The 24,380-nt window shown below is 39.8% G+C and overlaps 1 protein-coding gene across 4 annotated transcripts; it reads right to left on the bottom strand.

Annotated features, from left to right (window-relative positions):
* Nucleotides 1–379: 379 nt before the first annotated feature.
* Nucleotides 380–24,375, bottom strand: CD47 (CD47 molecule). Of its 4 annotated transcripts, XM_080376182.1 has the most exons (12): nt 24,217–24,375; nt 20,443–20,793; nt 19,032–19,079; nt 16,684–16,773; nt 12,747–12,848; nt 12,295–12,387; nt 11,641–11,736; nt 9,736–9,828; nt 8,196–8,227; nt 5,873–5,897; nt 5,182–5,209; nt 380–2,750 (listed from the first exon to the last, which is right to left on the bottom strand). In XM_080376182.1, the coding sequence occupies exons 1-11, from the start codon at nt 24,260–24,262 to the stop codon at nt 5,184–5,186; spliced, it is 1,002 nt and encodes a 333-aa protein (XP_080232308.1). In that variant the 5' UTR covers nt 24,263–24,375; the 3' UTR covers nt 380–2,750; nt 5,182–5,183. The 4 variants fall into 4 exon arrangements, with proteins under 4 accessions (XP_080232308.1, XP_080232307.1, XP_080232310.1 ...); XM_080376181.1 differs by lacking the exon at nt 5,182–5,209; XM_080376184.1 differs by lacking the exons at nt 5,182–5,209; nt 5,873–5,897.
* Nucleotides 24,376–24,380: the final 5 nt, after the last annotated feature.

The raw sequence follows: 24,380 nt of genomic DNA, 5'->3' as shown, positions 1-24,380 counted from the left end.
GTTTGGTGTTGCAAAGACCGACTGGAAGCACGCACTGCTCTGCTGGTCTTTGAAGTTACACGGGGAGCTCGTTATTTCCTCCCACAGCACACTCCGGTGATGACATCTGACATCCGAACCCAGGCAGCCTAACTGAAGTTATCGGGGAGCAATCTACATACTTTCTTCCCCAACTTGATGACCTTTTTAAGGAGAAATACCAAGATCTCCCAAGCAAAACCATCTGCAGCAGCCTAAGTAACGCCGAGCACATTGCTGTATACCCAATAAACTATGTGGGGGGAAGGAGGGTGTGAAGGCAGGGAGAAGCTATGACTACAAATTTATAGAAGCAGTTACAGAAGTTCAATGTGATAGCAGCAAGAAAATTTCTCACAAAAACAACTTAAAATTACTTTATTTTTTAAGTATATTAGCACAATATTTACAAAATTGTTTCATAAATAAAAACATTTTCTTGGGTAAAGACTATAGATCTACAGATATTTAAAATGTCTATATATTTATATATACACACGTACACACACAAATGGAAGCACACAGTTATGAACAACTTTGGTTTTAAATTACTAGTGGGAAAGGGCTGGGTGTACCAATGACTTCAAATGCTCGCTTTTAAATTTGTGCCTACAAGAAGCCCAGAGCCGAGCCCTTAACAACAGGATGGTGGGTTTCTCCCATTTCTGAGGCAACTGATTCTGCAGCCTGTACATGGCCACTGAGCTCCTCACGCTTCCACAACGGCTCGTAACAGCTCGCTCTCGCCCCACAGTAACACAGACGGGTTCTACTGCAGTTTGCTTTACAGAACTTAACATAAAGCTATTATACGTAAAGGTTTTTATAAGGCAGAATACCTCAACACAATTCCAGTTGGCTTGGGTTTTATTCCTCAGCTGCTCAACTTTCAACCTGCCAGAGGGCATCACCAGTTATAAATCAGGAGCTCTGAATTCTTACACTGAATTGCTAATGGGGAGTTAACCTCCCACCTTGAGGCAGAGATTGCTGTAATCATGGGAAAAACCTGTATCAGAAGATTCATATATTTGGGCTCAAATCTTATATGAATACTCCCACTGACAAACTTGAAGGTATGAAAGTAGCGTAAGCCATACGTGCTTCTTAAAACGCTTTATCACATGAATAATCATTTTCACTGTGGCCAGTTCCACTGGTCTTAGTGAGGGGCTGGCCCATGGGTTCCTTTAAGTGGTTCAATCCTGCAGCCCTAGCAAAAGGACTGTTTGTAAGAGTAAATGCTGTAAAATCAGGTACCTCAGTTTTATTTTGTTGAATTCTTGATGCAAGGTGTCTGCATCGAGATTTGGAGCTCAACATGCAGAGACCTGAACCTCTGCAACACATACTCACAACACAGACACAAACCTTTGCTTATGACATCCAACTCCAAGACGTGCCAAATTACTCAATCTTTAAAAACATGGATATTATTACAGTACCTTTTGGCAACAGCTTTCCAAACACAGTTTTAAATTGTTAGGAGGAGAAAACCACGTGTAGCTTTGAAATATATCACCTTAGTACAAAGAGGAGACAGTGTCAAGATTTCTACAAAGTATACATGAAGTCCAAAAGAAGCCAACTATATTGGAACAACTCCCCAAACAATTGTAAAAGGCGGTAAAATCTCATGGAATGTGCAAGTTCTAGTAAACTTATTTAACCATTCCACTTAACATATATACAGAAACTGAACATCCTCACTTCTCATCAGCCTCTACTTACTTTCTATTTTATGTATTTGTAACGTAACGGCAGCATCACAAACGGGTCAGAAATGAAATAGCTCCTTTTTCCATTCAAGAAAAGAGATTTTAAAACTCTGTCAAAAATACACTAAATAGGGCAACTCCTATTTTCATGAAGCATCCATGACTTTTACAAATTCACTGAGTTAAGAAAGCCTGAAATTGCTTCCAGTACCACACACTGCACAACATGAACACGCACAAGAACCACATTCAGCATGAAAATTACTAGCTGCTGTGCTCCATAATTCCAGTGCTGAATTAGGCTCCAACAGCTGAGCAGTTTCTCATCAAAGAATACAGAAGAGGCACGGAGAGCTCTCTCACCGGACTAAAATAGCAGCCACCAGAGCATACATGACTGCTGTCCACAGAGAGGAATACTACTGTTTCATGGAATTAGGAGAACTTGGATAAAAACTTAAGGAGAGCTAGGAGTAAACTTTGTACTTATGCAACTTTGTGTTTCAGCATTTTATTTTTTTTAAAAAAGTTTTGCAGAATGTCAAAAAAGATGTATTTGTACAATCTCTACTTCCTGCTTGTATCGTAGACACATGACCATACCTTGCCCATGCACACAAATAAAAGTAAACAATAGTCTAAATGGTATTGCAATCTTTGGGCTGAGCAGGCCCATTATGAAAGCAGTGACAAACGATAGTTTTTGAAAATAATACCACTAAGGATTACTGCAGGGAGACCCTGTAGTGGGCAAACAGTGCTTTTTATATTCTCACCCTCAACCATCCCATATATACCATAACAAAAGAAAATAAAGATCACATGTGGGCAAACACACATGTTCCTTGCTACAGCTGCTCTGACTATAAAATTACATCATTTATATCAAAAGCACTTTTGCCACACATGCAAAACAACTAGTTTCCTGAATTTCTTCTCGTTGAGTAGTGCATCTTCAAGGCCACGGTGTATCAACAACGGTGTACTTTTCACACATCACATAGCTCTGCAGATCTGGGAATTTAAACAACAACAACAAAAAGTTCAGGAAGAGCAGCACATTTTGTGCTGCCTACCCAAGTTACAGCTTAAAAAATGATCATTTTTTTTCACTTCGAATTTTGAAAGCACGCTTTGTGCTCATATAACCAAGAAAAGTGGTACTAACAGCAAGTGATGTTTCAGCCTCTCCACAACAGGAAAGTGTACATTGTCTTGGAACCCCAACTCCTCAACCGGAATGAGCTGTAGCACCCAGGCTCAGCTGCCTGACCTGTTCTGACCTTACTCCTAATGCTGGTTTACCTTCTCGTGATACTTCGTAAGCTACTGTGCTTCACCACTGCACTCATCCCTCCTTCAGTGTGTGAACTTTCAAGGGAAGGTAGAAAGCAGGTAGACCTCAGAAGGCTCCTGCCTCCAGCTTGTGAGTCAAGAGCCCCTGCCTTCGATCTGTAAAGCCTTCCGTTATTTTTAGAAGCCGTCTTTCAGGGCAGAAGCTGCACAGATTTCTAACCCTACCCTAGAAGTCAAAATGAAACTGGTAATTAGCAATTTCTGTAGTTTTAGAAGCTCTACCTCAGCACTAGAAGAGGAGGCAGGTTCTTATAAGCTGAAATGAGACCCAAGAAGAAACAGTCAACTTATTTACAATTAGATCTCCAAGCAAACCTCTACCCTGTTCTTCAGCAGTATGTGATAACTGTAGGGATCGAATCCTTATCTTCCCCCCACAGTGAGTTCTGAATGCAATGCAGTGGTAAATATTAAACCACTGACTTGAAGAACAAGCAATAACCACTTCTGATGCAGGATCTACCTTCCACTCCACCTACTTCAGATTATACTAACTGGTATACATTTTATCCATGCATTTAGGTGACACCTATGCAGTTGTCCTTTGTATTGCAAAAGTGCTTGTATTGCTACTGGTTTAGAAAATAATGCTGTGACATATCTGGATGACTCACCTAGTAGTCATAAGTAACATAAACCTAGCAGTACGTGGTATTTGTAAGGAAGCCTGTTTATAAAATCAACTGATATACCTTTTCCCAATTAGGGCTAACTATTATCTCATTTATTGTCACATTGTCAATTCACGCCTTCTAGAAGCAGCATGACATAAAAATATTTCAAGTAGATTAAGTAGATTTAGAGTGACCTTACTCTTTATCCTGACTAGCAAAGTGTTGTAGTTTGATGCAGGAGTACTAGGCTAAGGGTCTAGTGATACCTCATGACAAGTCTGCTCAGTTTCCAGGAAGAAACAGATACCAATAAGCATCAACAAGTGCTCTTTTACCCTACTGCTGTGAAAAGGAAGTACAGCTTCTGGATGCAAGAGAATCAATAAAAGACTGTGTTCGTTTTCAGACCTCAGCATCTAATCAATCTATCATTTAAGCTCTTCAATGCAACAATCTGGCCAGGAAGACTCTATTACTCTTCCAACAGATATGGGCTGCAGGAACCAAGAATCTTTGCAAACTTGGTTACCCACTTTAAGTACCAGTTTGGGAATTCTGGGCCAAATTAATGCAGTCCCTCCCATTTAATGGCTTATTATAAATTAGGAGAGGTCTATTTACACATAGTAGGTGTTGCAATCTCACAGGCCATTATAAAATCAAGAAGGACTAATCACAGCGTTGAAGTTATTTCAAGTCAGAAGAAATCTTAAGTTGGGCCAGGGCACTGAAACATACATCTTTGTTTACAGTATTTGTTAGATCTTTAAACATCAAGCATAACCAATGGGCAGAAGCCACAGTGCACTTTTATATCTTAAAAGGTCAAAATTCAGGTTTGTCAGAAAAAAAAAATTGCCATTATTTAAACAGTTCTTAAATTTTATTAAAATGTGTTTCAATTCTGTTTGTTTTTACACACTACCATCAGACCCTGAATAATAATAAACTGAGTGAAATCTGATTGGAATACAAACAAATCTAACAAAACCCAGATAATTTAAATAATACCTTAAGAGTGTGTGTGGTCTAATTTTAAACCACTTTCCTATGAACTTCCATGGAAGATCACCAATTAAATATGCAGAGAAGGCTTGGTTATATTACCAACAAAAAAACCTGAAAACCAAATACAACCACCCACCATCACGGAACAGTACATGCATCTTAAATACTACATAAGCATAAAGGAAGCATACAAACTATTTGACTTTCCACATTTGATCAGAAACATACTATTTAAGTTCTCACTGACTCATCCTCTTCACTGTTAAGAAATACTCATTCTTCCTCTATGTATAATACAGAAAATACGTGTTCTTTCTTTCCAGTGAAATATCATTTGAATAAGAACAGCACCTGCACTGAAACCCCTCTGCCAAGTTTCATCATATTATCACAGAGTAACTCTAAACTTCAAAATCACCAAATACATGTTAATTAAAATGAATATCTGGCAATATCTCTGGACTTACCATCATTCTAACATCACTCCTTTTGCATCTTTAAAAGCCAAGCAAATGGATTAGTAATGAGCAAAACAGCAAGAAATGTTTCATAATTAATATTCAGATTAATTCTAATTTTTTTGTTAGAACTTGCTACTACTTAGCATGCCAATTAGTGAACAGAATAGAAAAAAAAAAAAAAAAAAAAAAAGAAGAGTCATCCCTTTCTCATTGCCATTTTCCCCCATCTTAAGCGCTATCGGAGTTTCCCAACACTATGGTAGAGCTTCCCCAACCCCCCAAAATAGCAACAGAATAGAGTGACAGGACAGATTTTGTTATAAGTGTAATTACGTCATCAAGATAAATGCTTATGAAGAAGAATTAACATCAACTTTCAAGACCTGTCCCTCTTTTCCTCCTACAGCTGGACTTTTTTTGCAAAGTGAAGAGGGTGGATATAATATACTGAGGTATTAGATTTATCCTTAACAGTCCAACAGTGCCACTGGCTAGCAAGCAGAGCAGTGTAGAACAGAGCTGGGAGCTGCAGGCACAATTTCATCTAAAGATCAAACTCTTATTAACGCCTAGAGCCACATAAGTTGACATACCAATCTGGCATCTCAGTGCTGCTGTACTGAGAACTACAATTATTTTTTGACCTTTTTCCATAATTAATCCCTTAATTAGAAGATAAGCCTTGAATTTCACCTACCATTTAGTGGTTCTTCTACAGCTTTCTGCAAAACATTTAAAAATATATATATGTATAAAAAGCCTTCATGTCTACTTTTGGCTCGCCACAGTTAAATTACTCTAATTGACATATACAGTAAGTAGTGATTCTACAAAAACGAAGAAAGCTGAAAGTTAATAAAATTAATGACTAGAGTGCTGAAAAAAAATTAAATCAGTCAATAACTGCATTCTCCAGACTATTTCTTCCCCATTGTACATTTTTCCTCAGATGAAGTACCTCTAGGTGGCAGAAAAGGCATGCACATACTACTTTTAAGCTCTAAAACCTAACTGATTATTTCTGTGATTTGATCAATGGTTAGTAATAAAGCAGCATGACTTAAAAAAAAAAAATAGTAGCCAAACAACAAAGTGTAATCTCCTCAAAAGGAAATACACCACAGTTGTGCATTTAATTTGGTAGACAATCATCAAAAACAACACACACAATCTATAAGTGTTAAAAAAAAATAAAAATCAGTAATTGGTTAAGACGGCAGACTTCAAAATAGACACCTTTTTCCCCCTCAGCTCAAGAAAATATCAAGCATTATTTTGTAAGTGTGCCCCAGTGTCAAAACGAAGCACTTCACTGATACTAAGTTTTCCACAGTCTTTAGATTACACAGAATCAAAACGTATTTTTAAAATTACTTCACACCTATTTATTGCCTGAAGTACAGCAATATATGCTGAACAGCCCTTGATGGAAATGAGCAACATACTAACACACTTGATTTTCCACCTTTCTGTAAGTTCGTGGGCAAAAATAATTGTTACCTGAATTTCTCTGTATCTGACCCTCCACTAACTGCAGCTGCAAAAAAACTATTTTCAGACCTCTACATTTTAAAAATTTATTTTTATTTCCTTCCTGTCTCCAATTCAGAGAGTTAACATGATGTTCACTACTATGTAATTGTAGCTATTTCTTTATTTGTCAAATCCTTGCTGCAGTGTCAATCCACTTTGTGAAGACAACAGTTCGTAAAGAGGATGGAGTTTCACAAAGGGTGTTATTTAGCATATTGGTTTCTATTTCAAAGCTTAATTTACAACGAAAAACAGAGTCAAAAAACGAAATAAAAATCTCCTCTTGCCCTGTCTGCTTCCATGCTACAAGTAAACAAGAGTATGTTAAAGGCAAGACTGCATTTTGAAAGAAGCTTATCTGTAATATGCTTCTCAGCAAATTTTTATAACAGAATGAACTCTGTGAACCTTTCTCATTTTTTGGAACTTTGTGCACTTACATTCCTTCCCTAAGTGAGAGACCAACCCTCTGAAATACTACCCCTTAAAACAAAAGTGGATGAGAAAATAAATAAATAAATAAATAAATCTGTTGTCTTAACTGCAGTCAGCTTTCCTGCCCCACTATTAGAAACCATCTTTCTTCAGCAGCTGGGTCTCAGGCTGAAGGAGACCTGGAAATGTCTCTCAAATGACGGCTGCCAGCCAAGAAACGGGGTGACTTCGCATTTGCCATGCTCCCTTGCCACAAGGAAATTTTGCTGGTATTTTACAGTTGTGTCTCTTTACTTCTGCAGAACTCCCAGAAATTAGGTAGTTCTCATTCATGGATCATTACAAAGCACTCCATACGCCTATGAAAATTACTAGTTTAGGAATAGTAACTCTAGAATTCAGAAAAACTGACTGAAACACCTTCTTAAAAAAAAAAAAGAAGCTTTTCTATTTGTTCTGTGTTACCTAAAGACAGACGCTCTACTTTCAGATGGTCTCATCAAATTAAAGGGCATTATAGGAAAACAAGAAAAACAAACAAGAAAGGCCAAGGCTATAGCATCTGTATAGCTGGGAATTCAACAGAATATTAAAGGATTCTGGTGTGAAAGACCACAGGAAAAAATACCCCTAGGTCTTCATTACAAGCCATCTAGATGAAAAAAATCAACGGCATTTCGCACTCACCTTAATGAAAGGGCATTTTCATTATGGTGAGCAAAAGGTCTTTATATTTATGAAAGAGTGCATTGTTAAAGAACACCAAACTTCCCTTCACATCCACCACCTCTTTGTGACAGCCCTTGAAATTCCATTCAGGCACAACAGTTGGAGTAGCCATTAGGTAAGGGTGGCAATTACAGTACTATAGACACACTCAATAGGGACAATGAAGACCACCAACTCACTCAACATTAGACATCTGTTACACAGCCAGAACTTTCGCTTGCTACCAACCTGGTCTGAATTCGAACTAGTGGAGAAAGGTTCAGTATCTCACTACAATCCCCTGAGCCATCTAGTCACCCCAAATTTATTAATTTTAAGCTTACCCCTGGACGAGGATGATCTTTCATTCTGGAACCTAAAATAATTACAAAAAAGTGACCAGGCAGATGAATAAACATCAAGATCAATCAAATAAAAATATCTGTTGATAAAACTTGGAACAGAGCAGCAACACACAAAACTGAAGCTTCCCCTATCCAAAACTATTTAATATGATGATCTGCAAATTCTTAAGCTTCTAAGCACTCCTCTGTTTAGGAACCGAATAATCTCATCATATATAGTATGTGAATTGTCTCACTCATGCAGTCAGCTCTAAGAACGAATTACGCTACACACTACTCTTCGTGCTTATTTTGGTGTGCTGGAACCTACCCCAACAGTCACATTTGATTTCTTCAGCCGGCATAATAAAACTACAGATGCAACATTTATGCAGATAATTAGCACAATGCATCAGTTGCATATTACAAGTAGCCCAAAGTCAATTAAAATTACTTTTATTATTGTTAAAAGGCTCGCTTCACCCCTGTCACCATTTTTTACTCATCTTCACCTAGCTCAGACATTACATATTAGGCATTCTGCCCTAATTCCTTCTTTAATGGAAACTCGCCCTGTCTCAGGGTCTGTTATTTCTGACCATGCCCACACACGGTGTGCACATTCTAAACCTGGAAGACTGCATAGTTCAGGGCAGACTAGGGACCGTGCTGACTGTATACACATCAGCCTGCTTCTGGAAGCAATACAGCCTCAGCTGCATGGCTCTGCATCCGAACCAACAAGCTGCTTGAAGAGTCTTCATGCACAGCCTGAAACAAATGAAGTCACTCTGCTCTCAGATCCAAGCTGTAAAGCCCACATAATGTTATGCTGTGGTGTGCCAGCATTCCAGATTACACAGCATTGCCTTTTTTTTTTTTTTTTTGGGCTTATTTAGCTGGCCTGCCTGGCTTTTATATCTTTAAATTTGCCATTTTTTTGAGATCTGGTGAACAGGCCAGTTTCTGAAACAAAGTATTGCTATTCTTTGCTCCTGGCTTTTAAAATTAAGCGTAAGAAAAAATAGGATTCACCAAAATGAAATGTATGCATTCAAATCACTCTTATTTTAGCCTACATCTATACCAGTGGAAATCACGAGGCAGACTTTGCTTTTTTAAATTCATATTTTGATAAGCTTTTGCCTACACCATCCCATAACTCACCCTATAGACGCCCTGAAATCCTTTTGCTCTCTTCATTCTAAGCTCGAGCTAGTCAACTGCATAAATGCTGAGCTTAAACAGCAACATCCATCCTACAGCTGAAACACTCTTACTTGAGAAACCTTGCTGTGTTGATCTCAAGGCAGTTTATTACGATAAGCTGCAAATTTCTTTACCGAAGACTCCCCACAGGCTCTATGAAAGGCAATATATACAAACAACTTTCCAGTAATTTTTTAAACTGTGTAATCCTGAAATCACACCTGATCTTCAAATAAGCTGTGTCTACCTCTGAAAAGTACAACAGAGAAAATTGCTTTTCTGAATATTTAGGTGCTAAAAAAAAAAAAGCAGAACATTAGGTGCTACTTACCCATAATAAACACGTAAGCCAGACTAAGCAAAGTCGCAATGGCCATAATAGCTAAGCCAGCAATCACAACAGACCCATGTAAGGGAGGGCAGGCTGTTAAAAACATGGTAAAAGAAAGTGCATCACCATGAGCAAGTAAAAGCACAAACATCCCTTTTTTCAGATACAACTGAATACTAAAATAAGCAAGCTGATAAAACCAGACACTGTTAATTTCTCTTTTAAACTTATACCAGAACTACTTCTGCATCTTTCTTTTTCTGGATACATTCTTTAATGATACAGAGGCATTTACTGATTCATCCTGCTTAGGTGTACTGTTCTACGACAGTTTAGCTATTTTACAGTCATACACTGCAACCGACAACATTCTTTCATTAATGGCATTTTAAATTTAAACTTACATCTTCAATTCCAATTTTTTTGAACTATAATTACATGAGATTACAGAACACAACACTGTTACTGATAAAAAAGTCTAAACAAAAAACAGAAGGGAAGAAAGGAGCAGACTATGCAGGTAGTACTGAGGCAAATCCACCGCAGGTAACAGGACTGCTCCATGTTTAAAGGGACATCACAGGGCAGGAACAAGCTATTCCAACCTAACCATAGCTCACTACAGAAGCTCCCTGGTTCTCTGATCCTTGTTTCCAGGTTCTTGAAGTCATTGCAACCATCTGTGAGCTCAGCCTAGCACAAGCTATTTCTGCTGACACTTCAGGGTCACTGAGCTAAACTTTAAAGATACAGATAACATCTACCTTACATGACCTGTAAAAATGTCACCCTGAAAAACTAGGGACTTTCTACTGGAGAGCATAAAAACATCCTCCATTTTGTATTACTCTAGAGGATTAATGCTTTACCAAAAGTCTCCCATCAGTTAATTTTACTATTACATTTCACAACACTCAGATAACCCTTACAAGTACTTCCATAAATACTAAACAATAGGCATAAAACTCAAATCACAACTCCATTGAAAGGTCTATCATTACCCACGTTTGAGAAACCTTTAGAAACCACTTCAAGGAAAAGTAGCTTTTCTTAAATCCCCAACCAAATAAATTATTAAAATGAAGAATGTCTCTACAAAACAATAACTCGGGGATATACAGTGCTTCCAATGAACACAAGCATGTATTCTATTACTAAATATACCGCCAAGGATGCCCAGTCCTAAATTCAACTTTTTCTCTGCTGCAGGGTTTTCTGGTGGGTGGAAGGGAAGGCAGGCAGGGGACAAGGGGAGGGTCAGAAGCAGGGATAAGGGGTATCACTCTGTACGGTGCTTCGTTTGTGTTCCTTTACAACAGGGACTGGTTTTCAGCGCTGAAGCAAAATGCCAGCCACAACCAGATTAAAACGATCTTAAGAACTGTCTCTTCCAAGTTTATGGTCTCTGCATTTGCCTTCTCAGGCTGCTTCAATGGTATTTGTTTCCCAGCAACTCAGTTATCAGTCGCATACCAGCAAAGATTAACAAGGAATTTCTGATTTATTCATTGAACAGGAGAAAATTACGATGAGACTGATTTAGTTTCTGAATCCCCTAGGCCTCAGTAAGAATAACAGTAATAAAGGTCAGTGTTGGTTTTAGGTGACTCTTTAGGGCACTAACTGTTGCAAAATTAAAACAATCAACTTTTTTATTTTTAAAGCAACTGCTCATAAAATGCAGTCATGCTGGATACAGTCATACTAACGAAACTGATATATGTAATACTGCCTTCGGGCTATTCTTGTTTCACCAAATAAAACAAGCATTAACATAGTAGTCCTGAAGTACATTTACAGAAGTTGCTAACACTAAGTGTAGTGAAGCCATTTTCACAGCATTTCAGTGTTACAAATAAATAAAACATTGGGTACAGACACTTTTACAGACGATTCATTGCTTACCTGAGACACACAGTGCAAAACCAACCACAGCAATTATATAACCAAGAATTTGCAAACCTATCAGAGCAAATGTTGTTTGTGGTAGACTATCAAAAACTGGGAAAGACAGAAAAAGAAACAAAATTGTAATTCTTAAAGTTTAACTACAGAGACTTTTTGTAATAAGAGACTTATTTTGTAAATAAGGTAGTTTATTTACAAAAAAACTAGATTCTCCTAAATGCCAAGATCAGCCAGCCAGTGCGATAACAAAACTGACAAGTCACTCAGGGGTCTTGTACGTATACACACAGATTTATGTATATACAAATAAAATTATAAATAAACCTCAAGAAGAAAGAAACACATATTCTGAGAGTTAAGTTAATCATCCCAGTCCCAAGACCCAGGAAGCAAGAGCAGGAATCACTCAGATGTCCTACCCTAAATCTCATGTTTTCAAGCAGATAACTTAAAATTCTTTCCTGAAGCAATTTAGCCAAACAAGCACAGGTTACACATTTTACTTAAAGATACCAAGAATGTCAGAAATCCAGGACATTATCGTAGCACCTATTTATAAAAATGATAATAGTATACGGAATATGTGAGGGGGAGAGAGCTCAAGTGTTTCTATCAGTATGCTCCTGAGCTCACGAAAAAATAAATACTCACCAATCCCAAACATAAAGTATTGAAGCGGTACCAAAATCAGAGCAGGGACTACAATTAGGCCAAGACCAGCTTGATTCTGTGCAGTATACCCATCTGCAAACATTTGGATGGAAATTAGTAAAACAGAAATCCTTGACTGAACTAAAGCACAAAGCAACAGAAGTAAATCATTAGTATCATCAAGTTTTTAGGGACCAGAAAAAAATCCCACCAAAGCACCAGAAGTCACTTCCTAGCCCCTAATATTCATTTGGAGTCTGTATCTCCCTATGATCATCTGAGGGCCTGACAAGCACAATGCCATTTCTGTTACATTCTATAATTATTTTTTTCCATTTCAAAATTAGTAGATGACAATTAACAGGTGGTAATAACTTCCATACAATTGCATGGAAGAGATTAATTTGTGCTGTTATTCCCTTAAACTGGGAAGACAATTTTAATACACTTACCTTGGACAAAAAGAACAGTGCCTACAACAGCAGCAACTGTGAAGATGATACCTGCTACAATAATGCCCATTTTCTTCTGAAGTACCATGTCATATTTTAATGCTTAAAGACAAAACAGAGAGACAGAGAGGAAACCAATCAGACAGTCAGATTCTCTCACTAAAATACACAGATTTCACAATTAGGACTGTTGTCCTAAACAAAGAAACAAATTCCTAAAAACCAGGAACTATATATATATATATATAACTAACAATTCATTTGTTTTCGTTGTTTGATATGGCTAATATAGCTTATTCTGATAAATGAAACCTGGCATTGATGTTCTAGTCAAATTCTCAACTCCCCCTTCTATACAATTCAGATGAGATGTTATGAAAATAACTTTGGGACATAGCACAGGTTAACTCAAGTAGATGCACTACTGACATTTAAATAACGTTGCAGTGAATTTGTTACTCAAGTGAGTGTCCAACAGGGATTTAGAAATTCCAGGTTTAATATTCTCCCCCATGACGCTGCGTGAGGTCAGACATCATCACCTCTGTCCCCGAGGCAGCAGGGTGTTGTTCCTATCTCACCAGAATGCTTTGAGGAGGAGTATATATGGTATGACCTACATGTTCAGATGCCAGAGACAAGATTAATTTTCACTAAAACTGCACTGCTAAATAGCTGCCATCTCAGAAATGCTTGATTCCAGTGGAGGGTTTCAAAGCAGCAGCACTTTAGTAGTCTTTGGAAAAGAAGGAACAGTACAAATAGAAAATCATAATAAGCTGTGTGTGTTTCTGCCTTACACACTGCTAACACTAAGACACAAAAATGGTAGCTCTTCTTACTCCATGCATCAAAATTAATATACTAACAGTCTTGGCGTATGTTGAAATTGGTGATCACAAACAGAACAAACTAATACTGTAAGTAACTTCAAAAAGAAAAACAAGGCACACATACAGAACTAACATCCCACTTACATGCACTGCATTAGCACACCAAAAAAATATTATGAGGATACAGTAAATATTCTAGAGTACATGTGAAAAAATATTTAATAGAATCTTATGTACAGTAGGGTTACAGAATACCCTCACACTTAAAACTCTTTCATTATATTCACATTGCCTAACACAACAGGACCCCAGTCATATTACCAAATACTACTGCCATTTAAACCAAAAACTTATTTGGAAGAGTAGTAATAATAAAAACTTGCTGCATTATCTGTACTGGAAATCCACATTTTTTCGTATTATAAATGTGCTAAATAAGGAAAGCAAGACAAAAAGGCAAAAATAAGTAATGCATATGCTATACTTAAAAGCCAATCCTGTAAGAAAAAAAAACCCACACCAAAAAACCAAAAAACTCCAGCCCAAACCAACCAACAACAAAAAAAACCCAACACAAAACCCCCACCCTACCCCCATAAAACACAAACCCGAGAAAAATCACATATTCCCAAGTGTTACACAGAAGAATCATGCCCAGTTTAACAAACTATTTAAAGGTATACTGTAGTATTGCTGGATTCACACATTAACTAAAACAATCCAAATAAAAGGAAAAAACAAAAAAAAAACCCAACAAAACCAAACAGCAAGTACACCCACATTTATTAAGTTAGAGGTAGCATGACTACTTTTCCCCACAGAGGTCACAGACCTCACAATAAAGTGCAGAGGTGCAAAAAAATCCAAACAGGTTCAACTTCCTCCTGTAAAGCGACTGTGCTTCTCCATGGGTGTTACCCATGCTTATTTCAGGACAATTATTATTTTCCTACCAAAATACTAAAAATGTTTGAGGTTCTGCTATGAATGCAAGGTAACGACAATTCCTGAACATATCAGAGACTCCTAAACCATTGTAAACAACAATGAAAATCAGGAATCTAACACTATAGAAATAACATGATCTTAAATACATATATTGGTTTTCAACCCCTGACCACGGCTGGGCCTTTGAAGAGTCACATACCACTTTCAGAGGTTCATGAGAAGGTAGTAAAGGAAATTATACACAGATGGATGAATATGTATGTGATTACTATAAATCACTCCGAGTACAACTTATTTCCATTTCTTATGGATTCAACTAAGTAGACTTCTATTTTTTTTATATATTTTTAGAAGTCTAGCGTCCTGGTTTCAGCTGGGATAGAGTTAATTTTCTTCTTAGTAGCTGGTGCAGTGCTGCGGTTTGGATTTGGGGTGAGAACAATGTTGACAGGACCCCTATGTTTTTAGTTGTTGCTGCGTGATGTTTATACTAAATCAAGGACTTTTCAGTTTCTCAGGCGCTGTCAGCAAGAGGGGACACGGGAAACTGGGAGGGGACACAGCCAGACAGGTGATCCAAATTAGCCAAAGAGGTGTTCCATACTATATGACATCATGCTGAGTATATAAACGGGGGGAAGGAGGAGGAAGGTGGGGATGTCTGGCATTGTGGCATTTGTCTTCCCGAGTAACTGTTAGGCATGCTGGAGCCCTGCCGTCCTGGGGATGGCTGAGCCCCTGCCTGCCCTTGGGAAGTGCGGAATTCATTCCTTGTTTTGCTTTGCTTGCATGCGTGGCTTTTGCTTTACCTATTAAATTGTTCTTATCTCAACCCTGGAGTTCTACATTCCTTTCCAATTCTCCTCCCCATCCCTCTGGGTGAGGGGGAGTGAGTGAGTGGCTGCGTGGGGCTGTGTTGCTGGCCGGGATTAAACCATGACATCTACAAATTGAAAAAGACTGAAAAAAACTCAAAGGCTGACATAAAAAATTGCACCACAGGGAATCATCTGAAAGACTAGGCCATAAAGCACACACTGTGTTGCACAGATGTTGGAGACCAGTGCATAAAGAATACCTAAGGATGTCTGACACTGGTGAATGTATTGCCTCTAAAAACATTTAACGAAATCACTGATGTCGGTATTAAATTATAACTCAGCCATGGCTAAAGGACTAATGAACAAATTCACATTAAGACGAGAGCACCACCATTCTCCATATTGATTTTATGACCATAAAACGAAACGTGGTTTTGTTTCTGATGATTCAATAATGTAATGGTGAACTAGCAGTGAAGAAAAGCTTCCTTGCTCTAACCAATGACAGTAGATTATTATCAAATATACCCTACAAAAATTACACACATGCAAAAAAGTTTGCAACAGTACTGACAGCAGAAACATCACTGCATAGCAGACTAGCTCTGAACACAGATCCTTTAGGCTGCATGCCATACCTCTGCCATGAAAGCACAGAGCAGCTAAAAATCTTAACCCCAGGAAAGCACCCAGCCCCTGGCCTCCAAGCAAACAGAGCAGACTGGTTTGCTCAGATCCCATTGCTTAGGGCTAAACCCCTACCACAGAGTGCCTGCGTCCACACAGCGTGACTGTGGCACCACATGCCATGCTGAAGCCACAACACGCACATCTTTTTGATGAGGTCACGATCTCAGTTCAAAGGTCCCAAACTCTGCAAATGCCATGGCTGATTGGTGGTTTTGTAGCTTGATGTCAAAAATGTCATGTGTCCTGCAAGAGTGCAAGACTCAAAGCAAAGGAAATGGACAACTATGCAGAGCAAGTAGCTTGGCCGTACTCTTATTGACCAAGCCTGTAAACAGTGCTTATTAGGAACTACCTTGAGAACTGTATATGAGTTAATTCTCTGGTGAGGTTAGCCAATTCATGCCAAAAGCAAGCCCAGAAATGACTGTAACAGCATGGATGATCAGGAGAGGATTCCAGAGCAAACTGAATGCCAAGTTACTTGACAAAGCAGACACACCGCCTTTCTGTGGATTATCTATATCAATTCTACCACGCATCTTTTAGATGTAAGCACCACCTTTCATCTTACACAGATTCTTTTACGCATGCAAGTGATTTCAGGATGAATCAATAATTGCAAGGAATTAAAGAGTCAATACTTACCAACAACACTTAACTGAGCCGAACACAAAATAATAACTAAGAACAGCAACGCTATGATGATAGCCCTTTCCACTAGAAGAAACCATGATCCTAGAGAACAAACAAAGAAAAACGGTAGGAAGAAAACAAAAACTGAGGTTATTAGCTTTACATTTATTGCTCCTTTTAGGCTGTGCTCTAGATTGCTCAATATTGTATGCAATGGTTAGCAATTAAGAGTTATAATAGGCTAAGCAAGCTATGACTTCTACCTATCTATTTTTTCACTCTGATCCCGTGCATGACAACCTGTTTTCAGCATTTCTAGTCACCCTAACATTTTCCAAAAATGGGGGTCTTAACCTCCACTGGAGTAGAGGACATGTTTATGCTATTGTCTGGCAGTACAAGCTAGTTAGATTGTAGAACTACAAACAGCACAGCAGATTGGGAAAATGGTATATTTAGGCTACGCAGGGAAGATATGAAAAATCCAATTTGATGCTTCCCCAGCTATTCTGTTCTACCCAACTGCCACAATTCCTTTAGAAATCCAGATGTGTGATGAGGAATGCAGGAGCTAACCTAAGAGAGAAGGAAACGCTGCTTTGTTAATTTCAGAAATCACGTGGTTTTCTTTAGGTCCTCCCACCATCACCCATTTAGCCTTTTTTCCCCTGCATCTTGGATGCCTCAGGCTGTTCAGTCACTCGTGCTGTAAGACTGTGTAAGCCACCTTCCAACATGAAATTAGGAAAATATCTCCACTGAACAAGAAAATGCAGTTGACTTCTTGCATCTCTGCTCATAACTTCATTTAGACTCACTCAGTAGAATCCAGAATCTCCATTTCTTAAGTTATACTTGCCACCGTTCCTCTGCCTGCACCGTTGCTTCCAAATCAATTTCTAATCTTCATTTAGGTGCATACTCTTAACTTACTCTCCATATTTAAAAGCTGTATCTGCAGCTCCAGAAACATGGAATTAAGTAGCAACTTAAAACTTTCAATACCAAGTAAATACCTTGAAGACAGTTTTAAATTCACAAATTCCCCTCTTCCCCCTCCCCTCCTCCTGCAAGGGGTCACAGAAGAAGATACTGTGGTTACAACACAAATACAAGGCAATCAAAAATTATGCTAAAGGCAGAGAAATGGAGGACTATCCGTCAACAACTTTATCACCAAAAGAAGCCTAATTTAATGAACTGTTTAAAGCAAGGCTTTTTGTTTAATATTAGTTGCTTTTTTGAAAACGCAAATAAAACAGTAACTTCGATGCACAGTTACAAGTCTCTGGATGAGCCAAACCCTACAGGCAAATCCCAGTGATGCTGTTTGATGTAATTGAGAATTATTAATGAATTGAAAGTATCTGCAAGCAGACTCTAAAGCAGCTTCATTTCCTACGTAGCACTTCCAGATGACACTACCAAGAAAAGAGAAACTAAAAGAGAAAGCAAGCAGTCATGAAGCCTGGTATCTGCTAGGCCTTCAGCATGCAACATGGAACCATATATGGTCCAGTCTTTATAGAGTCTAAAAGCACTTACTGTATGGCAATGTTTGCAATACTGCTGGTACATGCAACATGCAAGTAAGAGAAACAGCTGAACACATTTTCCTGGTAATACATTTCCCTTACTCTGGTGCTTCAAAACTCCTGGAGGATTTGACAGCCAGTATAAGGAAGTCAGTTCCAAACTAACAATAGAGACTTCCAGACATGGAGGGTGGTGGGGTGGGCAGGCAGGGAGGAGAGGAGAAGGAAAAGGGAAAGGAAAGGGAAGTAAGACAGGAGAGTAAAAGAGAAAAAGATGGGAGAAAAAGAGGGAGAGAGGGGAAAAAGAGGAAAAGAAAAGAAAAAGGGGAAACTTTACGGTCACTCTCTTGTGAAGGTAACTGATCAGGAAAGAGTGTGCCCAAAGACGAGGGCACTGGCACAGAAATCTTGCTCATTCTGCTACTCACTTCCTAGGTGAATCCAGGAATTCTGTAAAGCGAGATGGAGAACAGTTGGCTCTTGTAACACTACCTTTGTAAAAGTATCAGTTGGAACATATTAGTAGTGACAGCATTAATTCATGGCTCAGAAATGACAAGAGTGCAGACTGGTACAGGATTTCCATTATTCACTGACCCTTTTCAAAACTCACTTGCTACACTTTCTTCTATTAGCTTATTATCTCAAGAGTCTCTCTAGAATGCTTAGGAACAAACAACAAAAAATTATGCAGGAGAATTTAAAGAGAGAGCAAGCGACTGTTTTACCTTCGGCTAAACCCTCAAACATAAGACTAAGTTTTACATTTTCTAGCATATACTCTCAAACCTAATGTGACCTCGCAACTATAAATTCTTCACTAACCACATTTTTCCTCTGGTGTTGGAGTACCTTCCTCGCCGCAACTGACAACTAGAAAATGAAATTAGAAAAATTACATCAGTTTCCTGCTTTGTAGTCTTTATACCACTTTCAAAATTCTAAACACAGAAAAATAAAAATAAACAAGATTTACAAATGGGACTTGCTTATACTACATCCTCAAGCCTTGTTTCCCCTTCTAGAGCTTAACACTGAAAGGCAGTAACAGTCCAAAAAGGTCGAGTAACGAAGAAACTATAAGAGAAGGAAGGAAACTGCCTATACCCCTTTCCCTGCTTTTGCAGTGTTCTAAGAATGGAATGATTTTGTAGCATCCTCACTCTTTCAGTGGCTGTGCCCCTCTCACTCCATTTCAGGATCACATTTGGCTTGCAGGATATATGGTCAACTCGATAATTAGACCCAACTGTGCATTACACAGATGTTTGCAGCAGGACACAACTAACATCTGGTTTAGCTTCATAAAATGCATTTTAATGACAAATGCAAAAACCCATCACAAAAACATCCTCAATAATTCTACAGTACACAGGTAAGACTCCATGTGCTAGACACATGTAACATACTCAGTATTTCTGAGAAGTTATCCAGAAGCAAGTCTCCTGTGCAGAATAGATGAAAAACACACACACGTTCAGTGTAACTGTCACTTCTGCAGAATACTAGACAGGCTGCACACACAGAGCAGACCCCATTATGCAATAGCTGAGGCACTACAGCACATGGGCTGCATCTGTAAGGTAAGGTAAAACAGCTCACTAACTGACAAATTCATCAGTTAGTTATGATTATTTTAAGAACTATCATCTGAGGATGATGTTTAATGCTAGACAACCATAACAAGTTACCATCTAGTAGTAGCACCTCCAACCTTACTGGAAAACTGCATACCTTCAGTTCCAAGTTTTGGAGCTCTTACACAGAATTTCTGTTACTTCTAGCTGTAATTTTTCCAGCCTAGCTAAAGATTTCACGATGCAATTCCTCAAAGAAAAGATCTCTGCAGCCACTGTGATGGATGCGTATCTCTCAGAATTACAAAGATATTAGGAATATGTTACAGCATGTAATGCAATAACATGAGGGTGCTGAAAATATCACCATGTGATCTAAAAGATGTAGGAAAGCATGGATTTCACTCTATTAGACAAGTGATCTTCATACATTATTATACAATGACAAAATGTGTTCAGATCTTTCCCACAGAAGCACTCCCCTGTAACTTCATCCAAAGTAATTCACATTAGCATTTATGTTAGAAGGCCCAGGTGCCATATTTTTTGTATTTTCAATTTAAAGTAATACATTGTCATATTCATTATTTTTCTCTTCCCCGTGAGATTTTGCTTGTTTTCTCTCCCAATAGACTCTAAAACAACAGCAGGCAACTCACCTGAGTGGCTTCTAAGTTCAACTCTGGTTTCTCCTTCTCTGTTTGATTCTGTTACTTCACAACTGTAATTTCCAACTTCTGCGTCTGCACTGTTAAGCTCTAGAGAGGCATCACCCTTGGGTAAATCCGTCTGAGATCGTAAGTTAGCTGATGGAACTGTTGGGTCTCTGAAAAACTCCGCTCTTGCTCCATCAAAAGAAAAAATTGTTTTTCCTTGTTTTTTCCACGTAACAAACATGACATTTGCATTGTTCTCCTTTAGGTTAGTCACATAGCAAGGTAAAATGACAGTTTTATTACAGTCACTTCTTTCAACTACATCTGTCACACTAAATGCCAACTGGGCAGATCCTATAAAGGAAAATGAAAAGCAACACAGAGTTATTTCTTAATATACCAGAGAAGAAAGAAAAAAGAATTACAACACATGACATGGGAAAACAAAATAACCTCGCCTGCGAAACCACAAAGTGAACCATGCTTTAAGGGAATAACAGAAGAAGAAAAAAAAAGTGTTACAATTCTACCACAGCTGCTCGAAGTAGACTTAGCCATTCTGACAGCTATGTAAGATATAATGTAAGATACCATAAGCTATCACAAAAAATAGTAATAAAACTTTGGGCTGCCACTTACTTGGACACTTCCCCTAAAATGCCACATGCAGCAATACTGCACCAAGGCCAGGTTTCTGCAAAGCATACACATAATATTAACCACAGGTTGTCCCACTGATGTTCCAATTTTTGCTGCTGATCACCCAGGTATCTAAAAACGAAGATCTAGGCATCAGCTCCATGCAAGCATCCTTTTGACATCACTAAGGACATGGGGAAAAAAAAATCTACTTTTACACTTCTGAGAGAAGGCGGCAGGGCAGCTCAGCCAACAAAGGTTTGTCATTTGTTCCCTCGTATCTCTGAAGGTGGAGCCAAATGCCCACAGGTTTAGATCACTTATTGCAAATACTCTCTTTTCCTTTCCAATGGAGGAGGTGCACACACAATACCATGTATTAAATAAGATTACTTAGTATTTGAGTGTATATACGATATAACCGAAAACAGAGAACTTCTAACAATAAGCAACCTGTAATACAAATCATTGTGATAAATGGTACTAACAATAGCATTCAATGCAGGTAATGAAAAATCACCACTGCGCAGGATTAGGTTATCACTGCTGGTTTTTACCGTTTCGCTCCCACATTGCACCTCAGTTCTAAAAGAGTAGTACTGGCTGGCCCCTCTTGCAAGAAAGACATAAATCCCATGCCAAGATTTTATCAGAAATGAAGATCAATTCATCAGCTCTTGAGAATACAAAAAGCTGTATCATCAGTATTTAAATTACAGTAAGAACCAGAAGAGGTTAATTAAACTAGCTTGACTGCAAAGTATGAAGTCCCTGAATCTTTCATTTTCTGTATATTTCCTCATTTGTGTGAAATCATAACTTAAGTTTAATAGCTGTCCTAACAGTAATTGCTCCCCAAAGTCCCAGTGGCATTAATTATTCAAAATGCTTGACTATATGCACCTTATAAAACCAAACATGGAAAAAGATATTGTACTGTAAAACAAGTCCACAACCCCTACTACTGTAAGCACACAGACTTACAAACTGGAGTAGCCCCAGTGATTTCAGAGGAGCTACTGGCATGCACATGCATAAACCAGCTCAGAATTGTGATATGTATTTGATGACTAAATTCAATTAGGGGATAGGGAGAAAGAAAAACAAAAGTGTCAGTGAAAGTTGTGTCACCATTTACAGTAGCTAATTTTTTTTCAAAGCAAGAGTCTCAGATCAGATTTAAAAAGAGTGACCTTTGAAACACTGCTTTTATATTCTCACACAAGTCACTGGATTACTACTGAATATCAAAAGGTTCTAATAAAAGGACTTTATATGTACTACTCATGACAGCACTTTACAATGAGGAAAGAATTGTTCTCTGGTTTACTCACTGTGTTGCATTTTTTAAACTGTACCTTAAAAAATAAAAAAGTAACAGAAGTAGAACAGCGGGAAACTACCCAAACCACAAACTATGCACTAATAACAAAATAAATGCACAGAATTAAAAGCTGTAGTGCTTCAATGGTTCTCGTGAAAGAAATTTCACCCTAACAGCACCACACGACAAAAGGTTTCCAAGTGTGGAGTCCTTTCCAAGTGGGGTTTGTTTTTGGGCTTACGGGTTGTTTTTTCTCCTTTAGAGCTAGCATATTTATACTTTGCGGGAAAAACTTATTCCCCACTGGCTCCATTTCACCAAGAGAGGTGCTTTCCAACTAAGCGAAGCAACTATACTTTCAAATATTTACCAAAGCAAACAAAAAACCACCATCTTGAAGGAATTAAATTGATCACAATTTTCTCCTAGTATTAGCACAGAACGGCAGGGAGCTGTAAATTACTGATTCCACCGGTTTGCTGTTGTATGACAGCTGGCACTATTTTGCCTGAAGCCAATTAAGAAGTACTCATGTGAACTGCTCCACCAGCAGAGTGCAGGGGAAATAACGAGCAGGCTGCAAACAGGCACCACCAGCAGCACACAGACAGATACTTGTGGGTTTCGTCCTCTGCAAATCCAACTGCTTTGGTAGAAGAGGTTGCGTGGCTGCTGGCTCACGAAAGGGAACCCGACTGCTTACTACAAACGGTATTTCCGCTATCTGTTTCTGATGTTCTTCGTGGTACAAGCAAGTCATCAGAACTCTTTAGCAACAGCTCCCAAATCTTGCAGGCAGTGGACTACAAAGCGGGCTCCTAGCCTCAAACTTTTTCATGGATTATCAGCTTAGAGGCATCCGTTAAGGTGACAATTTTAGAGCCTTATACCAAGCAGTCTGGGAGGGGGGCCCCGCTGAAGAATACCCAGCTGTGAAGCTGCCACAAAAAAAGGTTGTTTCAAACACTATATATATACCACACAAAGTCGGGAACACAAATTTGACATATTATGTCAAAATTGGCTGGGCTTAGTGGTTGCACCTGACAGACACCTGCACCTCTCAGACCGCCCCCAGCACCCAGCCAGCCCAGTGCTGACCCAGCACCCAGATGTGCATTCGGACGCCTGGTTTCAGCAGGAGGGTTTAGAGCTGCTGCTTATTGACGGAAGAAGAAGAATCGAGCATTCGCACCTCAGCGAAAGCGTGGTCGGTTTTTTCTAATTCTCCTCCCCCCCCCCCCCCCCCCCCCCCGCCTCTCCTCGAGAAAGACAAGGTTAGATCGTAAGGTGCCACTTACAACGGCACCCAAAGTTTCTTTTTAAGCCCAAGAAACACCGTCCACCCCAGAACAGCACAGAACGCCACCAGTGTGGCCGCCCAGCGGTGTTTCCCCACGCGTTAAGCCGGGCTGCCCTCACGCTACCAGGCACAAGAAGCCGAGGGAGCTCCGCGCTGGCCACGGCCTCCCCCCTCTCCCCCGCAACCTCTGCCGGCGGCAGCGCACCCCAGCCCGGGGGGGAAGCGGCGAGCCGTGGGGGCCGGCGGACCCCCCCCTGCCAGCTGTGCCCGGCGGTGGCGGTGGCGGCGGGCAGGGGCCGGGCGGAGCGAGCTGCCCACCCCCGCCAGCGCGGCGGCTGCGCGGCCCCGGGGAGGCGGCTCTGCCCTCCCTCCCTCACACCCTCGGGCACTCCCGCGGCTGGCGGGGCGCCTGCACCGGAACCCGCTGGAAGGCGGCACGGACCCGGTTACCGCGGGCCCAGCCGCAGGGGTCAGGACAACGGGGGAGGGAGGTCGGTCAGCGGAAACTCACCGGCGCCCACGGCGCTGAGGAGCACCAGAGCGGGCAGCAGCCACATGGCGGAGCGGCGGCAGGCAGCGCGGCCAGGCAGCCCGGTGGCCTCCCCGAGCTGGGCGCCGCAGCGAGCGGGCGGCTCCGCGCGGGGCGGGGCGTACGGGGGAGGGGGGCGGGGCCTT

The sequence above is a fragment of the Falco punctatus genome (genome assembly GCF_963210335.1).
Source record: "Falco punctatus genome assembly, chromosome: 2".
Classification (NCBI taxonomy): Eukaryota; Metazoa; Chordata; class Aves; order Falconiformes; family Falconidae; genus Falco; species Falco punctatus.
Note: the sequence above shows the minus strand (reverse complement) of the source record. Positions and strands in the feature narration are given on the sequence as shown.